A 23,229-nucleotide genomic window follows, 5' to 3' on the forward strand; every position below is an offset into this window, starting at 1 on the left:
AATTGTTTAATGTTTGTTCCTTCGAATCATATATATCTAGATAATATGGTAAAATATGATTTGATAAAATAAAGGATCCAATTAAGAAGATCTTTCAAAAGGAGATACAAACGGTGTAACGCAAATCAGCATCATCACGATGTTTAACAAAAGCATCCTCATCACAAAAAAAAAAGAAAAATATTGCCACCGAGGAAATTTCGTGGCAGGTGCCCGACAGAATGAATAACATAGTTTATGTTGCCCTTGTGTCGTTATATGCTATTTTTGTAAGATGGTGCATTTCCTTGAACACATACTCAGGTAAATTTGATAAAACTGGAAACATCTAGGGTACAACCGGGGATGTTCGGACACCTTTATAGAAACAGGCTCCGAAAGTGGTTTTCCGTTGTCAGAATGTGTAAATTTTTTTGTCACATTTTTGTGGGCATATTATAGTTATGATTTATTCCTCTTTTGTTATAATATCACTTATCAACAGTTAAAAAAAATGCATATCCACGGGTAAAACCACCTGTGGGGAACTTCGGACAGTTTCGGGTATGTTCGGACATTGTTTCGGGTAAGTTCGGACGATAATGACATGGCTATGTCAGCCCGTTGGTTTATAGAATGTTAGGAATTTTAACGATCTTATTATGCTTATATAGTTTTGGAACAATGTGTCAATAGTGTATATCAGTTATCCAGGCAACTAAAATATTATATTGAATATACTAAGCTGCTGCTCTTTGACATCTGACGTGAAATATCATTGGTATTGTTGATGCATTTCGTAATTTTTTACTGAATAATTCCTGTTGTTGGTAGGCACTGGCTACGGTTACATTGAAATGTAACAATTATTAAAATAAAAATATTGTTACATCGAGGACTAATTGCCGGAATGCAGGCATGGTATGGAACTGATTAATTACGGAATAAACAATAAGATTGAGGGGGGAGGATCTTATTCGGGACTCTGGGATCGGGTGTTTTTAAGCTCGGGATTTCGGGATTGACCATTTCAGGATATCGGTTTTAAATTTATTTAAAGTTGGGATTCCGGGATCAGGACCCCTCCTACCCTCCCTCAATATTTGGGTCAACGATTGGTTGTCTACTCTCAAACAGTGATATATTTAATATATATATATATATATAAATATTTCAGATTTTAAAGTAATTAATGTAATACTGCAGCTTACATATTGACATTAAGCACACTTTTATCGTCAAGAATGTCCAATGTAAACAGTGTACAGTGATATTGGTGGAAGATATTTTTATTTATGTTGTGAACTCCATTACTCAGAAGAGGTGTGTCTACATTGGCAGAATATATACAATGTATTACAGATTACAGTTTATACTGTGTGTTGTTGTTACAGGAAAGACTTCAATGTACGATTGGACTATTATATATAGGTATATTAATAAAACCTTTAATGTAACATCTACTATGTTGAATACATTTTTTTAAACTTTGTATTTTCAATGACAGTTCCTACAAATCCAGTAAGCAGTTTTGGAGCATGTTTCTGTCCTGTGCATTTTTTGGTGAACCCACTCCAAGCAGCCAATCTTAAACCATGAAATTGATTGATTTTTGTTGCTTAACGTCCAGTGGCAAATAAACCATTTGTATAACTGTATAAACATTTTGTCTTGGTATTGTTTAAGTTTCGATTCAAACGCATCTCAGATTTTATATTTTCCACTAAAAACAAATTGTGTAATATGGAAAATCTTCCTTTGGTCCATTGTTCAAAGTATAATGACAGTAATAACTGTATGTATGCAATTATATACTGGTACTTAGAAGCGAATATTTTTCTCAGTTCTTGACAACAAACAATTGAACTCAATGGCGAATCCAGAATGTTTGCCTAAGAGGGGGACCACTCCCATCACGCTTCAGTGATTCCCAATATAAACAACCAATATTTTACAAAAAATGGGGGCCCTGGCTACCTGGGCCCCCTAAATCCGCCTCTGGATCTATATTTGTTTTCGCTTTGGCACTACTAAACTGTAGCAGTTACGGTGACCTATAGTTGTTAATGTCTGTGTCATTTTGGTCTTTTGTGGATAGTTGTCTCATTGGCAATCATACCACATCTTCTTTTTTATATATGTAGTAGCTGTACCTTTCAGAATATCAAAACAATTAATACTATCATCATATTTCATTAATACATCTAATACATATTCGTTTAGAAAGAAAACTATAGGAGGTTCAAGTTTAATAAATATAGCGTGTCTATTTTAGTATGTATTCATCTCCAATATTGTTTGTCGTCATGCATATATATTTATATATATATATGACACTAATACCATTACCATGATTACGATCTGGTTAAAATGATTGATGTGCAAATAAATTTGGAAAAGTCATTCGTTCAGGTATGTAACTGTTAAATTATTTCTTTTTCTCCTTCTTAACCTTTAAGTTGTTACACTTCTCATCCTTCTTTGCTTTCAATTTCTTACACTTATCGTCCTTTTCCTGCTTAGCCTTGCGTTTTTCATTTAGTATTTGTGGACTCGTTAACAGTCTATGGGAAGTTAACCTTCTGCTGTTTTTCTTAGGTGGTTTTGGAATTATAGGCGGCAATTTGAAAATATTCTCCAACTCTGAATTCCATTGAGAAGACCATCCAGTGATATCTTGATGAAGTGATGATTCCACGGTTTCTCCTGCAGTGATTTCCATGTTACCATCATTAAGTGCTGCCAAAATATTTGCAGCATCTAAATCCGATAAGCTTTGTGAGATCATTGGATCATTTGATGTGTTCAAAATAGAATTATTAGGGCTTTCGAAATCAACTGTGTATTCACCATCTTGGCCTTGATTTTCTGCCACTGTATGCACGGAGCTTGGGACCGCTGACCTGTGAATTTCAACAACAACTTCTAAGTTTTGCTGAACATTTTCTGGTTGAGCAATGGGCGTCACAACTGTGGGCAGTGATACAACTGGAATAGGGTTGTTTGGAACACTTTGTATGTTGGCCAAAACCCATTGAAGAGGGTGTTCATCAGTTTTGGATTGGCCATTATTGTTCCGGTCAAATGCATCGGAAGGGCTGAAAGCTTCTTTAGGAATTGCTAAAGGATTCCAGTGGTATATTCCTGTAGATTCAAACCCTGATACTATGTTTACCCTTGTGAAGGCCTTCTCATATGCCTGTCGTATCAATTTCGGGGCTGATTCCTTGTTGACTATGTTGTTGGGGTCAGATGACATGTATTCGGTACATAAGTATCCATATTCCTTCATTAAAGGTCCAAACATTGTTCTGTCAAGAGGACACAAGAAGTGTGTTGTATGTGGTGGAAACGCAAGTACCTCTATCCTGTTTGCAAGGGCTGCTTCCAGAAGTCCCAATGTCTCATGTGAATGATGAGAATCTAAAACTAGAACCTGTGGTCGCTGGGGACCACAGTGTTTTAGAAACACGTTTTTGAACCAATCCTCACCGAGCTCATCGTCCATCCATGCTTTTGCCTGGAAACGCCACTCTGCGTTTTCTGGTCCTTCATGCATGTTGTATGCTCTCAGAGAACGCGGTGTTTTACCTTTTGCCACAATGAATGTTGGCATTTTTTCCCCGGCGGCATTGACACAGGGAAGGAGTGTTATATTTTCCCGTGTATTCCCTACACGACCGGGAACTGACTTAGCACCCCTACGCGCTAATACTCCAGCAGGCTGATGTTCTAGATTGATCCCAGTTTCGTCCATATTCCATATTGATGTAGGGGAAAGGTCTTCTGTTACTGTTTGCAGTTCCTTGAAGTAGTTGCCAACAACAGTTGCATTCAGCATTCTTGATCTTACTGTTGATAGTTTTTCTGGTTTTCGGATTACAACTTCAGGATGTCTGTTTTTAAATCCTTTCCACCAATCTTTTCCAGGAATACCATTCTTAAACGGAGTTTTTAGATCCATTTGTCTGACAAGTGTCCCGACGCGTGCCAACATCTGTCTCTTTGTTATTCCAAAGCCTTTTTCTGATAATGTCAGGACTACCTCCACCATTCTGTCTTCAATTTCAATTGGTATGGTTGGTTTTCTACCAAATTCTAGTGCTATTGGTTTTTTACCTGTTGTTCTGTCGTTTAAACTTGACTTGGGGACACCATAGCGTATTGCTGCCTTTCTAATTGACATTCCACTTTTAACTGCATCAACTGCATTTTTTAGTGCCTCGACATCATATTGTCCGTAAATCCCTTTTCCCTTATGGGGCATTCTGATATCTTAAAATTGTCAAGGTTAACTCATTGATAGATTAATTGATCGGTTAATTAATTAATTAATTACAGACAGACAGACAGACAGACAGACAAACAGACAGACAGACAGACAGACAGACAGACAGACAGACAGACAGACAGACAGACAGACAGACGGACGGACAGACGGCTCGACGGACATACATACATACAGACAGACAGACAGACAGACAGACAGACAGACAGACGGACGGACAGACGGCTCGACGGACATACATACATACAGACAGACAGACAGACAGACAGACAGAACAGACAGAACAGACAGACAGACAGACAGACAGACAGACAGACAGACAGACAGACAGACAGACCTTTAATAGCAATAGCTACTTTTTAATTATAATTATGTAAATATGCCTTTCAATTTATTACTTGATTACTACATTTAGAAATACAAAAAAACCTTCGTTATTTGCGATTTTCAGGTAAGTACATACATTTTCTGTAACTTTAAAATAGATGCATTTCGGTGAACTTCCAAGATTTGTTATTCTTTAAAAATAAAAGGAGATGTGTGTGGTTATTATTTTTCATGAAAACTATACATAAATATCACATTATATCTTATTACAAGTTTCTTGCCTCGTCAGCAGTAACTTAAAACCAGCTCAACACCAAATCTGCAAATATGTTTCAAAGCCGTCCTTCACTCTGATATCGGTGGATGTAGGAACGAATACGTTGGTCATTTTTTTTTATAATTTTGTAATGGTCAATATATTATTAATTAAATTGTCACTAATCAAGAAATATTTATCGGCAAAAAACGACGGACATATTGAACAGCAAAATATTCACATAAATCAGTGTAAAAGAGTGGACAAAGAAAATACTGAGGGGACATTCAAACGCATGCAAAGGAAATAATTCACATTTTGATACAGAAGTTTTATTTTTACTTCAATTATCTTACACAGAGAAAATGTTAACATTTGATAGGGGTACATAATATCAAAAGTCGTGTTGGTCATCAGTTATTTCATCTACGCAATTTTGCATTCTGATGATATCGTTGCAAATTATTGCATTTTCTAAATGCATTGTTTTAACAACAGATTTACACAATAACACTACACTGCGAATCTCAGAATCCTTGTCATATTCAGATTGCGACAATTCCGTTAAAACGTATTCATGTAGACTACATTGTTTGCAAGTTTCACAATGAATGATAAGATCTTGGCCGAGTAGATATACTTTAGGGTGATAGAAAAACCATTCATTTTCTAGCATTGCTATAAGTTCTTTTCTAGTGAAAAATATTTTCATCTTGTTCACTGCAGAAAATGTGCCAATACTACGTAAATTCTGTAGCTTCAGGAAGGACATGGTAACTTAATGTTCTGTGTTTTTGGTAAAGGAAAATATTGCAGGTTAAATGTTGAATTCCAGGGGACACTATTTCCAACAATAATATGTCAAATTATGTGTAGTTTTTTACTGAAAATGTTTTTTTCAGGAGTTTTTAGTTTATTATGTGTAAATTGTTTCTTACTGAAAATATAAGGGAGTGTTAAGTCCACAGAATTATTAGAACTAATTAGAAATTGTAAAAAATATGAAAGAGGGTGATCATTATGCCTCAATTTCACCTAGAAATATTTTAAGAACTTTCAATTGTCATTGGATTCATTTCTGTACGAAAAAAGTGTGTCCGAATATCCCCTCTTTAATAGAAAATAGGGTTGGGGATGTTCGGACACATTTAAAAGGACAAAAGCACTGTGAAAAAGCTGTTAAAACCCGATGGAACAGGAAGAAACGGCAGAAGAAGAACATTTAAACCATAGAAAACTATTTTTGCAAAGGATACAGATAAAAAAGCTGTGTAAAAAATCTCCTAAAGTAATTCACTGATCTAACGTTTTGCAGTTCCGGTTTTAATGTTGACAGTTAAATTTTGCCGCCGAAAAACTTTTTTCAAATATGAGCCAATGAAAAATCTTATTACAGAAGGGTATTCCCCGAGAGTTTGGAGTCAAGATAAGCCCATTTTAATTGGCTGTTCTTCAGATATGATGTCATGGGCTGCAAAATATGCCGAATCAGAACGGAGAACTGAAACAAAACTGTCCGAACTTCCCCCTCTGTCCGAACATCCCCGGTTGTACCCTAACAATTTCTACCTCACCTTACGATGGAATTATTAGGAACAATTAAATAACGCTATTTTGCCTCTATTTATTTTTGCTTACATCAGAGACATATGTATTATATGTATCAGCTTACATGTATATTACTCCTCATAATTAACAGCCTTTAATATGAGGCAGGCATTACCTGTGAAATGAGGACGAAGTCTGTATGGGTCAGTGTTCTAGGATTTTTTTGGCACCTTGACTTACCAAGGGTAAGATCAATAAAAAAATTACTTACCCGCCATAATAACTTTGAATATTGTAATTTACTGAACAAAGCTGGATTCGGATACGATTGAATTTTGTACAAAATTTAAAAAAAACGATTTCTTACTAAATTTGACAAATATGTTATAGTTATTACTATGTCATTTATTAAGAGCTATAATAAATGCAACTGTAAGTTTATTTTCCTCCGATGACAAGAAAAACAATCGTTTATGTCCCGATTTAAGCACCAGTTATCAATCCAGATTTTCCGATTTTACCGACACCGTGACCGACTTTTAGAATGATAGGAGAAGAATGTGGTCTCTTTTGCGCTTGATTACACCTAGTAAACGAGTGCTTGAATAAAAGCGCCGATAGACATCGACAAAATCTTCGATCTTTTATCAAAGTTTTTTCTTGTGATTTAATAAAAATAAAAAGCAGATATGGGAAAATTGAAGAGGACCGGGAAATTTCAAGAGTTTTTCGGCTTCCCCGAACTTGAAAATTGACTTACCACCGGGTGACAAAGGCTAAAAAATGACTTACCCGTTGTCCTAATCCACTTACCCGGGGTAACGGGTAATGGGAATCCTAGAACACTGTGGGTTTTTTTTTTAGAATCAAACATGTTAAAAAGAGAAACGGAAATACTGTAACGTTTCCAATTTTGGTTCTGATGTTAAGGATTAAGTTGTGACATTATGATGTCATATTCAATGTAAACAAAAAAATGCTGTCATTAGGTAATGTCTTTTTTATAACAAAATTTTTAAAAATGAATTTTTATTGAGTTCCTTTCTTTCAAAGACTGATAAATATACATTTTATTTAAAGTTTCATGCAAACAAGACCGCAAACGAAGTAGATTTCTGCGCAGATTCTGAAATTCAAAAACACAACATTCCATATCTGACATATTTTTGAACGATTTTGAGTTCATTAGTCATTTTTAGTACAATAAAAAAATTCTGGAAATTTTCCCATTTTTTTTTTTATTCTTTTGTATTGAATTTTCTACTGTAATATGGAACTTCGTCCCCATAATAAACATATTCTATTTTTTTTAAGTCAAGAAGATGTCTAGCATTCTAGAAGTTAATTTTCCTAGGGTACCTTTAACAGTAAATATTCTTGCCAAATGATGCTACAGTAGTTTTTGCAGCAAGACAATAAAATGTACAGTTTCTTTAGATGATAATTAAATCAACTGATTTGACCCATCATGTTAAATTTTTTCCTGAAATAAAGATAACAAAAATTATTTGAGACCTTCGACATATCACATTGATGATATTTTCATGGTAAATTTTAACCAATTTGAGCTAACAGTAGCTGATAATGACCGTTTGACGCTGACTCAAAAGGGAATTTAAACCCTCTATGAATTATATTATACTTTTTTTAACTTTCAAGATTCACATTAGGAGCACAAAATTAAACAAGAAAAAATTAAATGTGACTCAATTTTTTTCACAGGAATCATTGTAAATTTTACTTTGACAACTGTAAACATTTGATTTTATGATTTGATTTTTTTTGAAATGTGAAAATACATTTTTTGAAATGATCTACTAATGATATCTTACTAACATGACTAATGCAGGAAATATGTAGTTTCACTATAAAAAAAAAATGGAAGCTTTCTTTGATGTTTTTGGTATTCAGTGGTATAGGATATATAAGATTACTCACTCAGCACATGCTTAAGGTTCTTTCATTATTTATATTGTTTTGTCTTTTTATGTATTATAGCTGAAATTGGAAAAAATGAATAAATGAATTATTTGATGGAATTGCCTTCAATCATATGCATGTTGTTTGATCATGGTTTTTGGAAAAAAAGATGGTGTGAAAAGTAAGAAAGGATACATTTGAAGACCCCTTTAATACTCTTGTTTGGCATCACTTATGGAAAATCAAACGAGGTTGTTACCATATATATAGCTTAAACATTATAAAGATTATAGACATTTTATTTAAACATTCCGTGACAAACAGTATTAGTTATTAGGGCCCCGCCTTTAGGCGGGTCGCCCTATAGTGATCAGTCTGTCCGTCCGTCCGTCCGTAACACTTTAACTTTGTGTCCCCTCCATATCTAGAGAACCATTATGATTTCATACTTTATACTTTACATGTTTATTAACCACCACCAGAGGGCGTGTCATGATGTATGTACAACTTCCTAGGTCAAAGGTGAAGGTAAAAAAACTTTGGTTTCAGTTGACAACCCTGTGTCCTATGGTAAAGATTGTGTCCGCTCTATATCTTGAGAACCGTTATGATTTCAAAGTTTATACTTGACATGTATATGAACCAACACCAGAGGGTGTGTAATAATTTATGAACGACTGCCTAGGGCAAAGTTCAAGGTCAAAAACTTTGGTTTCAGTTGACAACCCCATGTCCTATGGTAAAGATTGTGTCCGCTCTATATCTTGAGAACCGTTATCATTTTAAAGTTTATACCTGAAATGTATATAAACCAATATCAGAGGGTATGTCATAATTTATGTACAACTTCCTAGGTCAAAGGTCAAGGTCAAAAACTTTGGTTTCAGTTGACAACCCCATATCCTATGGTAAAGATCGTGTCCGCTCTATATCTTGAGAACCATTATCATTTCAAAGTTTATACTTGACATGTATATAAACCAACACCAAAGGGTGTGTCATAATTTATGTGCAACTTCCTAGGTCAAAAACTTTGGTTTCAGTTGACAACCCCATGTCCTATGGTAAAGATCGTGTCCGCTCTATATCTTGAGAACCGTTATCATTTCAAAGTTTATACTTGACATGATATAAACCAACACCAAAAGGTGTGTCATAATTTATTTACAACTTCCTAGGTCAAAGGTCAAGGTAAAAAACTTTGATTTCAGTTGACAAACCCATGTCCTATGGTAAAGATACAATTTTTTAATGCACATTATTCACAGCGGGGCCCACAGAGATGGCTCCCATCTCAATGATATCTAGTTTATTTTTATTTTCTTAACAGGAGCTGGAAAGAAACCAATGTTTGGTGACTATGAAGCACAAAGACATTGGATGGAGATTTCATACAATTTACCAGTTCATACATGGTAATTATTGCATAGCTAATGGATTGATGTTGGGTTTTTAATGTCCAAGAGACTGCAAACGCAGTCACAAAAAACAGACATACATGTATAGAAGCCAACATTAAGTCTTATCAATAATTAAATCAAACGTCAAGCTGTATGTTTGCTTGCTACCTTAGATAAATTCATAATCCTTCAATAAAAAGTGCCTAAATGACAAATCTCTGAGAGTCTATGTGAAATATTTAAATGAATTGGAAATTAACTCCAAAGAATTGAATTAATGCCTGATTTATTTCTATCTTTCAATGTCTTTCAACCATATTTTCCTAATTTTTAACATCTTTTCTAAATCCTTACTATTTATTTTAGATTGGAAAACTTTTAGTGTATTAAAAATTTTACATAATAAATAACTATGATGTTTATCCCTTACATTGCAGGTATACCAATTCAAGTGTGAATAATTTGTTGTACTGGGGACTAGATTATCCACCTTTAACTGCCTATCATAGTTGGATTTGTGGTTTTTTGTAAGTTTTTGTAATGTAAAAAAAAAATCGGCTACATCTAGTGTAAATTGAATTGTATTTGTTGCCTATCAATTTTCACAGTTTTGATTTTGTCTAAGCAATTCGTAAAACTATGTTCAACAAAAAATGCCAGTTGACTTTAATTTTAAAGGCTTGAGTTTAAAACAGTTTGGCAACACATTTAATTGCTAATTAAAAAATGATTAGGTTACTCCAGTTTATGTTTCTACTAAATTATTGGAAACATATATCTGTGTGTTGTCACTTTGTTATCCAATACATACTTTTTTTCCATTTTTGAATTGCAAATCATATTTAAATGATTAGTAAATCTTTTTTTTCTGAATTAAATTGCAAGTGTTAGTACAATGTATATGAATTTTTGTATTAAATAATCATTCTTAACATTTTGCATTTTGCAAAAATATGTGGTTTTTTTTACAAAAAGGACTGATACCACATAAATTACCATCCTTTGAATGCTGTATTCAAAGACCTGTATTTCATTACATTTAATTTTCAATACTTTATGCATTAACAACAGATGGTTACTTGTAACAGTTTGATAGAGAAAAATATTTTCAGATTTAATTTTTCTTATCATTTGTAGATCACATAAGATAAATCCAGAATGGGTGAAGTTGAATACTTCACGAGGATATGAGAGTTATGAACACAAATTATTCATGAGATATACAGGTAGTTGTCTATATTTTGAGTTAGAACTGGTAGACTTTTCTATATATTATTTGTTAAACTACACTGTAAAACTCTTTTTGAGATAGAGGAGGTGTGATTATTTTTTAATTTGAATTTATTGTCTTAAAGACATACACTACGAAATAAATGTGTTCTTGGGCCTGAGAAATGCATGTATTATTTATTTGCATATAACATCACTATTTGATAAATAATATTTATTTCCTTATTCCATCACTACATATCTGATGGATGGTATTCATTTCCTCATTCCACAACTATCTGATGAATATTATTTATTTCCATATTTCATCACTTTATGATTAATACAATTTATTTCCTCATTGCATCACTACATGATAAATATGATTTTATTTCCTCATTACATTAATATTTATTAACTTCAGAAATGAAGTTTCACAAATTATTAATAAGAAACTTATCAACTCATTTTCAATAGTGTGAACAATTTGTTTTTAATAACCCCAACAATTTATCATACATGTACACCATACCCTGAGTAAATGAAAAATCAGCAAAATAATAAAATGAATAAGAAACCACTGCCATCAGGCATCTTGTAGGCTGAAAAGTATATAAACTTGTATTTATGTTGTTGAGAATACATGTTCAAAGATGAGGGAATGGTACTTGTGTGAGAATAAATCGCAATAGACAAATTTGTTGTTGATATAGATTATTATATCACAGGAACTACAGTTATGGACAACTTCAGTCAGAAAGTTTACAAAATATACCTTAGAAAGTTATCAACTCTTTTCCATACAGAAAACTTAATCTTGTAAAAAAAGCAAAGTAACAACAGCTGATTTATTGGTTTTAACATAGTAATATGTAACAACTCTCAATGTTGTAATGCCTTTCTGTGATATTGGATGTCTTTTTAGTTCATTATATAATTAGCTTGAAACTAAATTATTTCACTACATTTTGTTTTAATTTCTCTTTCAGTGCTGTTTGCAGATGTTGTTTTATTTTTCCCAGTGATATTTCTGATCTTTAAACAGATGAAAATTGGTGAGACTCAAATGGTAATGAAAATGTGTCATTCATTTAAACAAAAATGGATAATTATACATGCAGATATCTGGAACCAAAAAGATTATATTAAGCAATTAATGTGTGTTCGTTGTTGTTCTGGAATACCATGGCAATTTTTTTGGAATTGGTGGGTACAGGTTAACAACAAGTTTAATTATTCAAGGAAGTTCACATTTTTATAGGCTTGTATACAAACTTGGCCAAAACCATGAAATTAGAATCTATCTCTACTGGAAATGCACAGAGAACTTATGTGTAAAAAAATCATCTAGCAGACAAGATTGCATTTTGGCCCATCACAAAATATTGTTTAATTTTATTAGTAATTGAAGGTCATAAGAATTTGAATTTTTAAGATTAATCTTATTTGTCAAATGATTTTGTTTTAGACCAAATTGTTGAGTGACAATTCTTTACATTGCAGATAAAGGCATCTATGTTGACACTGATGTATCCAGGATTGATTCTAATAGACCATGGTCATTTCCAGTATCTTTTATTACAACATATACCGGTAACAAAAACATGAATGTACCCTGCTTTGTATTTCAGGTTTATTTAATGAGTAGGTTTCTGACATGCTAGCTCATTAGAAAACAGTTCACATACAGACACATCACTTAAGCTTGTCCTTCTTCTGCAAGAATAATCTTGGTGGATGGAATGTAACAAACATTTGGAAATCAAGTGTTTTCTTATGTCTTGCTTATAGTACTCAATATCCACAGTAACCACAACCCTGCCTTCCAATTTGAATTTTGAGGTAAAATACTGTGGATTATACATGAAAACAGTATATAGAGTTCACACAGATTGTTTATTGAATGAACATCCACATAAAGTTTGACATGAAAAGATTCAAATATTCATTTTTGCAGATCATCAAATCTAAATTAGTGTACTACCATTATGGAATGAAAAGTATAGCCAAATATTATAAAACAAGATCCTTAACTGTAAAACAGATACAATTGCATAAGTTTAGCCTTAATCTTATTTGGAGTTCTGTTTTTGAGCCAAGGTCGTGACATCCTAGGATCTATAGCATTTTGTTTGGCCTTGAACTATAAACAGATGGAACTTTACCATGCTCTCCCATTCTTTTGTTTTTTACTTGGAATTTGTTTCCGAAGTCAGAATCAAAATGGGTAAGTCTAATATTTATATTGTTTAATAATACAAAAAAACTCAAATTTCAATGGAAAAATGTAAAGTTTTATATATGAAATATAGAGTCTCTTTTTCTAAGAGAAACTAAATTATTTTTGTGGCTACTCATTTTGTGATGTTTTATAGATTTTGTCAACATTTATTTAAAGAAAATGACACTGTACTAACATTTTTTTCATTCAGGTAACAAATGATTAAATTATTTTTCAGTTCTTTCATTGTTGTTTTTTGCAGATTTTTCAGATTAATAAAAATAGGATTGGCAGTTATCGCAACATTTGTTCTTTGTTGGCTGCCATTTTTATCCAGTGTAGAATCAGCAATACAAGTATTACACAGATTATTTCCCTTTGCAAGAGGTTTATATGAAGTAGGTTGTGTTTCTAATACAAATATATTGATGTATCAATTTACTATAAAAGCTTCTAAAAATGACAAGAAAACATTGTTATTCTTTGTTTCCAAAATTATAACTAAAGATAAGGATTTAAAATAGGGATAAAATGGAACTTTTGCATTTTAATATTTATCAGTTTGAAGGAAAGATATTGCATTAATTATTTTAAAGGAGATAATTAACTTTGACTATAAATATAATTTCAGGATAAAGTTGCCAATTTCTGGTGTACATTGTCACTGGTTATAAAGCTTAAAAATATATTGACAACAGAACATATAATCCTTTTATGGTAGGTTATAATTTTATTTTCTATATTACTTATAAAGACATTCCAAATTGACAGAAATAAAAGTTACTGTTTGAAGGGATTTATATACAAAGACAAAATACACATGTATTCTTTAATAAGCATTGTTATTTTGAAATTCAAAGATGAGCAGTGAACAATCAACAATGTAAAACAATGCCAAAAAGTTTCTTCTCAATTATTCATTAAAACAGACAGACTAACACATTGGTATGAACTTCAGATGGAAGATTGAAGAAAAAACACACAAAAGCACAGGTTTTTACATCAGATGGTTAAATTATGATAAAAATTTTCAATAAATCCCACCTAATCTGAGGTCCTAACTTCTGTCCAAAATTTCTCAATCTCCTGATTTAAATTTTACAGTCCATCACATGTATGTTGAATTTAAGTTCTTTCAAACTCTCTGTATGCACTAGTTTTATGTGTGTCATCCTTTAATTTTGGAGATCAACTATTTATTTATTTTATAATTTTAAATACCTAATTCATTTCTTTTAGTTTAGTTTCAACATTAGTGATGTTACTACCATCATCTTTGGATCTGCTAATAAGACCTAGTATTCAAAGATTTAAATTAGCTTTAGTAAGTATTTTTATGGAAGTATGATAGTCATAAATAGCTATAAGAAGATTTGGTATTAGTGCCAATGAGACAACTCTCCAAGTCACAATTTATAAAAGAAAAACCATTATAGGTCAAAGTACGATCTTCAACACGGAGCCTTGGCCTTCCCGGACAGTAAGCTTTAAAGGTCCCCATACATGACTAGTGTATAATCAATCAAACAGGAAAATCAAAGGTCTAAATATATAAAAAAACAAGAAACTAGAAACACATATGAATCACATCAACAGCAACAACTACTGATCATCAGGTTCCTGACTTAGGACAGGTTCAAACAAATGCAGTGGGTTTAAAAGTTTTAATAGGTACCAACCCTCACCCTCACCTGAAACAATAGTGTAACATCACAATATAGAAAGATACACTATAAAATATCAATTGAAATGGTTGAACTCAATCAAAAGACATATAAACACAAGTGAACATACACATTACAAATAAATTTGATCTATGACACAATGTAAATACAAAATCAATAAAATAAATAAAGTTTATTTTTATTTACAGATAAATTCATCTTTAGTATTTTTCCTGTTTTCTTTTCAAGTTCATGAGAAAAGTATATTAATTCCTGCAATGTAAGTATTGGCATTCTCATTTAACAGTGCATACTGAAGTAAATATTGTTATAGACGATATCAATGATGACTCTGAATACCAAAATGAATACTTTTAAGTTCATGTACACCTTACAACAAAGCTACTGTACTTTTTAACAATATTATACATGTATAGGGATGTCAAAGTGAGACTATCAGTATTTGAAATACTCCTAATTAATTACACAGGGAAGGCATTTCAATCTACTTAACTACCCTTGTTTGCTATTTGAATCATTATCCATTGTAGTTATTTTAATTTGTCTACTTTTTGTAGGATCTTTAATAGTTTTACAGTACAGATTGAAATATTAAAGCTTAAGGAAATGAGTACTAGACATATTGTGTTGTTACTTTTTTCACTGTGAATTCAATAGGAAACCTTGTAAATTATTCATTGTTTTGTGTTGTATAAAATGTAAATGATAGCAAATATTAATGATAAAAAATCTAAAACAACAACTATTTGTGTACTTTCAGAGTTGTTTGTTTGCAGATTAATAAAGACCCATTTTGGTGTGTATGGTTTGGAATATTGTCAACATTCAGGTATTTGTACAAAGCAGATCCTTAATATTTGAACAAAAAAAAACTTTAATTTTAAATACCAAGACAATGACAGTTATAGGTCAAAATGATTGTTGACTTAACTCCCAATGTAAAAACATTTTTTTTTGTTTTTGTTCATGAATTAAGGAAGTGGATGTTATATTGTATAATTTAAATCATGACCTTTCAAGGGTACTTTTTGACCAACTCAGTGGTCTTGTAGTGATGTGAATGACTCAAGTAAAGAGGTTTTTGTTAGATAACCAAGACTTGAAAATTGGTATTTTCTGCTTCTCTGCTAAGCAACCTGCAATTAGGAATAAGAGCAAAGACTGTCAACCACAAATGACAATAATTCGGTTGGATAGGATGACATGTCTTCTTGGAGACTTTTGCTTTGTACATTATCACGTTAAAATAAACAGCTCAGTGTTTGTTTACTATACAGCAGGTTTCATATTCATATTGAAATGTCCTCATCCTATAAATGCATTCAACTTGCATCCAGACATTAAACAACCATTCAGGATCGTCATAACTGGTATTTTAAAGTTCAGATAAGCATTCAGTAGTACAATTTATTTTCGTATCCCAGGTAAACTGGTAAAGAAAAAGTTGTAAGCAAATAAACTAAAACAAAAAGTGTTTATAATTTTTATTAAAATAATACAAAATAATATAACATGAATGACACTAGACATATAACTTTTATTAGAATAAAACAACATTCAATATGTTGTAATTGGATTATAGACGTTCATCTTTCTTCAGGGATTTCCTTTACTGGTCTGTTCTGTTATTTGACTCCGTTATTTGTCATTTCGGATATAAGCATACTCCGCTTTATTGCATAATTTTCTCTGACAAATAGGCTATTCATATAACCAGAATGTACTGTATAACAAATCTTAACATCTTTTTTCAGCATGTTACCACTTCTTATTAAAGATGGTTTGACAACAGCCTTTATTGGATCTACACTGTTGTATTTAATTTTATCCTTATCATTGTATGACCTGGTGCAATACACTGGATGGAGAAAGTCTCTACAAAAATTAATGGTAAGTGTTTGAACATGTTAAGTTACTATAAAATTCACCCTGAACTCTTATTTGACTAATAATCATAATGGTATACACAGAAGGGATAACAAAAGGAATTACCAAAAATATAGAACTTAACAGCAAACCACACCAAACATCATCATCCTTGACTCCTCCCTTAGCAAAAAGATGTAAAACAAAGACAAAAAATTATGAACAAGACATGTTGCAGTCATGAAATATATTGGTTTTTTTTACAGTTTTCCTTGTATCAACAACCTCACAATTTGATTATCTAGACTTTTATTTTTAAAATATAAGGTTAGACTTAACCAACAAATGCCAGCATTGTAATCAAAATTTTATAGATTTTTTGTGAGGTAAGTGGGACACTCAAAGAGTCTTGCAGGCATCACAGCTATTTTCAAATCAGAATAACTTTGTGAAATTACACTTATAATAATATTTACCTTGATATTTTTTTGTCCATTTCAGTTTTTAGTATCATTACTTGGAATGGCTGTTTTAACCATAGGGAGTTTGACAGTAAAACCACCAGTTCATCTACCTGACTTGTTTCCTGTTCTAGTCTCAGCATATTCTTGTGTTCATTTTGTGCTATTTTTAGTTTATTTTCATTACAGACAGTTCACACTTGAAAATGATAAACAAGATGAAGTTGTATTAAAGAAAAAAGTATCATGAATAAATGTTATATATATATAAAATTTTCTCAAATTCAGTTACTGTATTAAAGTTTATTGTTACTAGAAAATTTGTAATTATTTTTTTCATAGTAACCCATCCAGTTAATCAAATTTCAAACTAAAATGTAAGAGTCGAGTAATGACCTATATTAGACTCTGATAGATTGCTCATAGTACACATTTTTTTTTGTTTTTAATGTGCTCTAAAGGTTGGCATTTTTTTAAAATAAAAAAATGTAAATACTTGACATCTTATCCTCTGAACATCCTTTTGGTTGTAGACAAAATATTTTGAAACCAACAAACATTTTCCCAATATGGTTTCATGATGCTGCAATGTTATTGGGATAATATTCCATAGATGTGGACCAGGGATGCAAATGTCCTTTCAACTATGTTAGTTCTTGCTTTTGATATATTGAGTAATTAGGTTGTATTTGATCTAAGATGTATTCAATTTATTTATTTTTCACCAGAGATTTTGTTTGGCATATTCCTTGACAGATCCATTAAAATAGATATTGGTTTGACTGAACAATCGGTAAACGAAGCCAAGATATACTCTTAAACATTACATCTGAAGGAGTATTACAAGGTAGTTCAAGAATATTTCTTGCTGCCCCTTTTTAAGTCAGCTATTTGATCACTGGTATTTTTCCAAATTGCAACAATAATCCAAAAAGACAAAACGTATCCATTGTCATACAACTTCAGTGTTTCCAGTTGGAAAGATTTTATTCTGATAATTTACCAAAAGGGTCAAGTGAACTTTTCTCGTCACTTGACATCTGTCTTCTGTCATCTTTTTATAAAAATCTTCTCTGATACTATTGGGCCATTTTGAATCAAACTTAAGAAAGTGACCTGACTTGTTTCCTGTTCTAGTCTCAGCATATTCTTGTGTTCATTTTGTGCTATTTTTAGTTTATTTTCATTACAGACAGTTCACACTTGAAAATGATAAACAAGATGAAGTTGTATTAAAGAAAAAAGTATCATGAATAAATGTTATATATATATAAAATTTTCTCAAATTCAGTTACTGTATTAAAGTTTATTGTTACTAGAAAATTTGTAATTATTTTTTTCATAGTAACCCATCCAGTTAATCAAATTTCAAACTAAAATGTAAGAGTCGAGTAATGACCTATATTAGACTCTGATAGATTGCTCATAGTACACATTTTTTTTTGTTTTTAATGTGCTCTAAAGGTTGGCATTTTTTTAAAATAAAAAAATGTAAATACTTGACATCTTATCCTCTGAACATCCTTTTGGTTGTAGACAAAATATTTTGAAACCAACAAACATTTTCCCAATATGGTTTCATGATGCTGCAATGTTATTGGGATAATATTCCATAGATGTGGACCAGGGATGCAAATGTCCTTTCAACTATGTTAGTTCTTGCTTTTGATATATTGAGTAATTAGGTTGTATTTGATCTAAGATGTATTCAATTTATTTATTTTTCACCAGAGATTTTGTTTGGCATATTCCTTGACAGATCCATTAAAATAGATATTGGTTTGACTGAACAATCGGTAAACGAAGCCAAGATATACTCTTAAACATTACATCTGAAGGAGTATTACAAGGTAGTTCAAGAATATTTCTTGCTGCCCCTTTTTAAGTCAGCTATTTGATCACTGGTATTTTTCCAAATTGCAACAATAATCCAAAAAGACAAAACGTATCCATTGTCATACAACTTCAGTGTTTCCAGTTGGAAAGATTTTATTCTGATAATTTACCAAAAGGGTCAAGTGAACTTTTCTCGTCACTTGACATCTGTCTTCTGTCATCTTTTTATAAAAATCTTCTCTGATACTATTGGGCCATTTTGAATCAAACTTAAGAAAGAATTGATGCAAGCTATACTTTATTGTAGTTTTAACATGGGTAAGTATTATATTCTTGAAGAATATTATTTTTGCCCTCACTATTGCTCGGGCAAAAATAATCACGAATATAATGCCTACCCATGTTAAAACTACAATAAAGTATAGCTAGCATCAATTATTACGATTCTGATAAGGACAATTAAGGTAATTTCTATGTCCGATTTGTATAAGTGTAGAGCGTTTGTGTAGGCTCTTCCATGAACCTCTCTTTTTAGCTCACCTGGCCGAAAGGCCAAGTGAGCTTTTCTCATCACTTGGCGTCCGGCGTCGGCGTCCTGCGTTAACTTTTACAAAAATCTTCTCCTCTAAAACTACTGGGCCAAATTTAACCAAACTTGGCCACAGTCATCATTGGGGTATTTAGTTTAAAAAATGTGTCCTGCGGCCCGGCAAACCAACCAAGATGGCTGCCATGGCTAAAAATAGAACATAGGGGTAAAATGCAGTTTTTGGCATATAACTCAAAAACCAAAGCATTTAGAGCAAATCTGACAGGGGTAAAATTGTTTATCAGGTCAAGATCCATCTGCCCTGAAATTTTCAGATGAATCGGACAACCCGTTGTTGGGATACTGCCCCTGAAATGGTTATTTTAAGGACATTTTACTGTTTTTGGTTATTATCTTGAATATAATAATAGATAGAGATAAACTGTAAACAGCAATAATGTTCAGTAAAGTAAGATTTACAAATAAGTCAACGTGACCGAAATGATCAGTTGACCCCTTTAGGAGTTATTGCCCTTTATAGTCAATTTTTAACCATTTTTCGTAAATCTTTGTAATCTTTTACAAAAATCTTCTCCTCTGAAACTACTTCGCCAAATTAATCTAAACTTGGCCACAATCATCTTTTGAGTATCTAGTTTAAAAAATGTGTCCGTTGAACCGGCCATCCAACCAAGATGGCCGCCATGGCTAAAAATAGAACATAGGGGTAAAATGCAGTTTTTGGCTTATAACTCAAAAACCAAAGCATTTAGAGCAAATCTGACATGGGTTAAAATTGTTTATCAGGTCAAAATCTATCTGCCCTGAAATTTTCAGATGAATCGGACAACCCTTTGTTGGGTTGCTGCCCCTAAATTGTTAATTTTAAGGAAATTTGACTGTTTTGGGTTATTATCTTGAATATTATTATAGATAGAGATAAACTTTAAACAGCAATAATGTACAGCAAAGTAAGATTTACAAATAAGTCAACATGACTGAAATGGTCAATTGACCCCCTAAGGAGTTATTGTCCTTTATAGTCAATTTTTAACAATTTTTATAGTCAATATTTTTAACAATTTTTATAAAATTTGTAAATTTTTACTAACATTTTCCACTGAAACTACTGGGCCAAGTTCATTATAGATAGAGATAACTGTAAGCAGCAAGAATGTTCAGTAAAGTAAGAAGTACAAACACATCACCATCACCAAAACACCGTTTTGTCATGAATCCATCTGCTTCCTTTGTTTAATATTCACCATAGGGGGATCCAAGGGGGGGTGGGGGCTTTGGGGCCCGGGCCCCCCCTTTTGTGGGAAAAATTTGGTTGATTATATAGGGAATCATTGAAGCATGACTGGAACGGGCCCCCCTTAGGTCAGTCAACAGGCCCCCCCTTAGGAAAAGTTCTGGATCCGCCACTGTTCACATAGACCAAGGTGAGCGACACAGGCTCTTTAGAGCCTCTAGTTTGTTTGTAAACAAGCAAACGACTGGCAATGTGATTATTCAGAGGGAGGAGTTTTGAACAGCCAGCATGAACTGTTGTTGTATCTAGGTCTAATATGTCAATTTCGAATTGCAACATGTTACAATCATAATAAATGAATTACATGTAGTAACAACATGTGCATCATTTAAGAGGTTGGAAGTGTTTTAATTTAATCAAATATATTAAATGCATGCCAATTTGATGAAATTCATTATTCTGCAGTAGTCAATATATAAGCATGTGCAAACAAATTTTATTGGATTAAGAGCATGGGTTTATTCACAAAGCATATAAAGCACGTCATATTAGAATAGGTCACAATCTTCAATGTTGTATCTAGTTTAATGTTTGGGTTCGAAAACCCAGCCTGCCAACCAACATGGCCAATATTCAGCGTAAGGGTAAAATGCAAGATTTATCTATTATCTTGAAAGCTGCTACAGATAGAAAAAATCTAACAGAGCCAAAAATTATCAAAGCATTAAGATCTACCTTCTGCCTTATCACATCAAAACTGTAAAAGGACTTATTAGTTTTTGGTGGGGTTCGTGTTGCTTATTCTTTAGTTTTCTATGTTGTGTCATGTGTACTATTGTTTGTCTGTTTGTCTTTTTTCATTTTTAGCCATGTCGTTGTCAGTTTATTTTTCAATTGATGAGTTTGACTGTCCCTTCTGGTATCTTTCGTCCCTCTTTTACTCGAATTATTGACCTGGAATGATTAATTTACAAAACAAAAATATGTTTTGCCTTTTGTCTTGAAAATTATAAAAAGATAGAGATACACTATAAAAAGCAACAATGATCAGCAGGACAGAATGTACAAATAAGACAATGTGGTCCAAATTATCAGTTTACTCCTTATTACCAAAAATTGACCATTGTAAGTGTAAACTATATTTTATAGTGAAAAAAAAACATACATGATTATAATCATTTAAAGTCAAACAAGGTACAAATGTTTTATATATAATGTCAGGTTGTTTCGTGTAAATAGGATTCAATGATATGGTTAATTTTGCTACCCTTGTTGGAATTTTTGTAAGTTGTGTAAGAGCATATGGCTGTATCTTATTGTGATCATTTTAAATTATTGCACAGAAATTGAAACCTTTCCCCAATTTACCAGTTTTGCCTAATGAACTGTTCTGTTGAAAAAAATGCTTTTGTTTATAGTGGAATTCATTAAATTGAAATTTGTATTTTTTCCTTCTAAAACAAATCATTCACTGATCAGTTTGGTTATACAAAATATTACTTCTTTCCTTCCTTTGCATCAATGCAACTATAAGACAGTCAATATTGTATTCATCAATTATAATCATCTCAAAATATAAAGTTGATGATTTCCTGATTTCTGTTTCGGAACATCTATCCAGTCTACTTTCATTATTAATACAAACTGAACACAAAGAATAGGTTTTGACTGGGTCCAATGTATATTTTTTAGGACAAAAAATTGATTGAAGCCAAACTGGTTCAATATTACTATTCTCCAAGTCTGTTATCCTCCCATTGGCCAATAATAAGTTGTTTACATAATTTAATATCTCAACTTCAGTTTTTTTCTTTGATTTCGAAGACTGTCCTTTTAATGTGTCATACCTAGGCCTTTTACATCAATTAAATTATCATGGTTTACTTAATTTTAGAACATATGTCATTTGATTAAGACCCAAATTTTCTTTTATTTGAGAAGCAATCAAATTTTCTGTATTTTTTGTCTATAGGTGTTTAGTGGAGGGATTAGCAATGCAACTTCCTTTACTTTGATCCCTTAATTACACAACTTAAGCCTCATGTAAGTTGTCAAATATATGTAAAAGCATTTTAATAATTGTCAATTAGGGATTTAGAACTTGTTCCATTTAAGTTCATGAAAAGATAACCAAAATCAAAAGCACATGCGACCTTATTGCATTCATTACATATGTCTCTTATTATATGGTATATGCAATTTTCAAAAATCTGATAAAAAGTAATATCAGATAGCTCTTGTCATAGGCGAATCCAGCTCCCCCTTTTTCGTTGGAAAAATTTGGTTGATTATATAGGTCGGTCAGCAGCCCCCTCTTTATGAAAAGTTCTGGATCTGCCACTGCTTATACAGCCAAAATCAGTTAAATGGAACCAATACCACATAAACGAGTCCAGCGCATATCGTTGATGCTTTAGATCAAATAACAAACTAGTTGGTCTAACAACGG

At 32.2% G+C, this 23,229-nt stretch overlaps 1 protein-coding gene and 1 long non-coding RNA gene across 2 annotated transcripts; one reads left to right on the forward strand and one right to left on the reverse strand.

Annotated features, from left to right (window-relative positions):
* The first annotated feature begins 38 nt into the window (after nucleotides 1-38).
* On the forward strand, nucleotides 39-17,480 carry LOC143083942 (dolichyl pyrophosphate Man9GlcNAc2 alpha-1,3-glucosyltransferase-like). The gene is made up of 14 exons (XM_076260355.1): nucleotides 39-303; nucleotides 9,649-9,733; nucleotides 10,156-10,245; nucleotides 10,856-10,944; nucleotides 11,917-11,996; nucleotides 12,431-12,495; nucleotides 12,972-13,154; nucleotides 13,411-13,546; nucleotides 13,780-13,865; nucleotides 14,388-14,472; nucleotides 15,022-15,092; nucleotides 15,594-15,662; nucleotides 16,588-16,723; nucleotides 17,201-17,480. Exons 1-14 carry the CDS (start codon nucleotides 222-224, stop codon nucleotides 17,408-17,410), a joined length of 1,467 nt encoding a protein of 488 aa, XP_076116470.1. The 5' UTR covers nucleotides 39-221; the 3' UTR covers nucleotides 17,411-17,480.
* On the reverse strand, nucleotides 5,167-6,171 carry LOC143045025 (uncharacterized). Its single transcript, XR_012968851.1, has 2 exons — nucleotides 6,107-6,171; nucleotides 5,167-5,636 (listed from the first exon to the last, which is right to left on the reverse strand). It is a non-coding gene; the product is annotated as an uncharacterized LOC143045025 (long non-coding RNA).
* Nucleotides 17,481-23,229: the final 5,749 nt, after the last annotated feature.

Source organism: Mytilus galloprovincialis, chromosome 1 (genome assembly GCF_965363235.1).
Source record: "Mytilus galloprovincialis chromosome 1, xbMytGall1.hap1.1, whole genome shotgun sequence".
Classification (NCBI taxonomy): domain Eukaryota; kingdom Metazoa; phylum Mollusca; class Bivalvia; order Mytilida; family Mytilidae; genus Mytilus; species Mytilus galloprovincialis.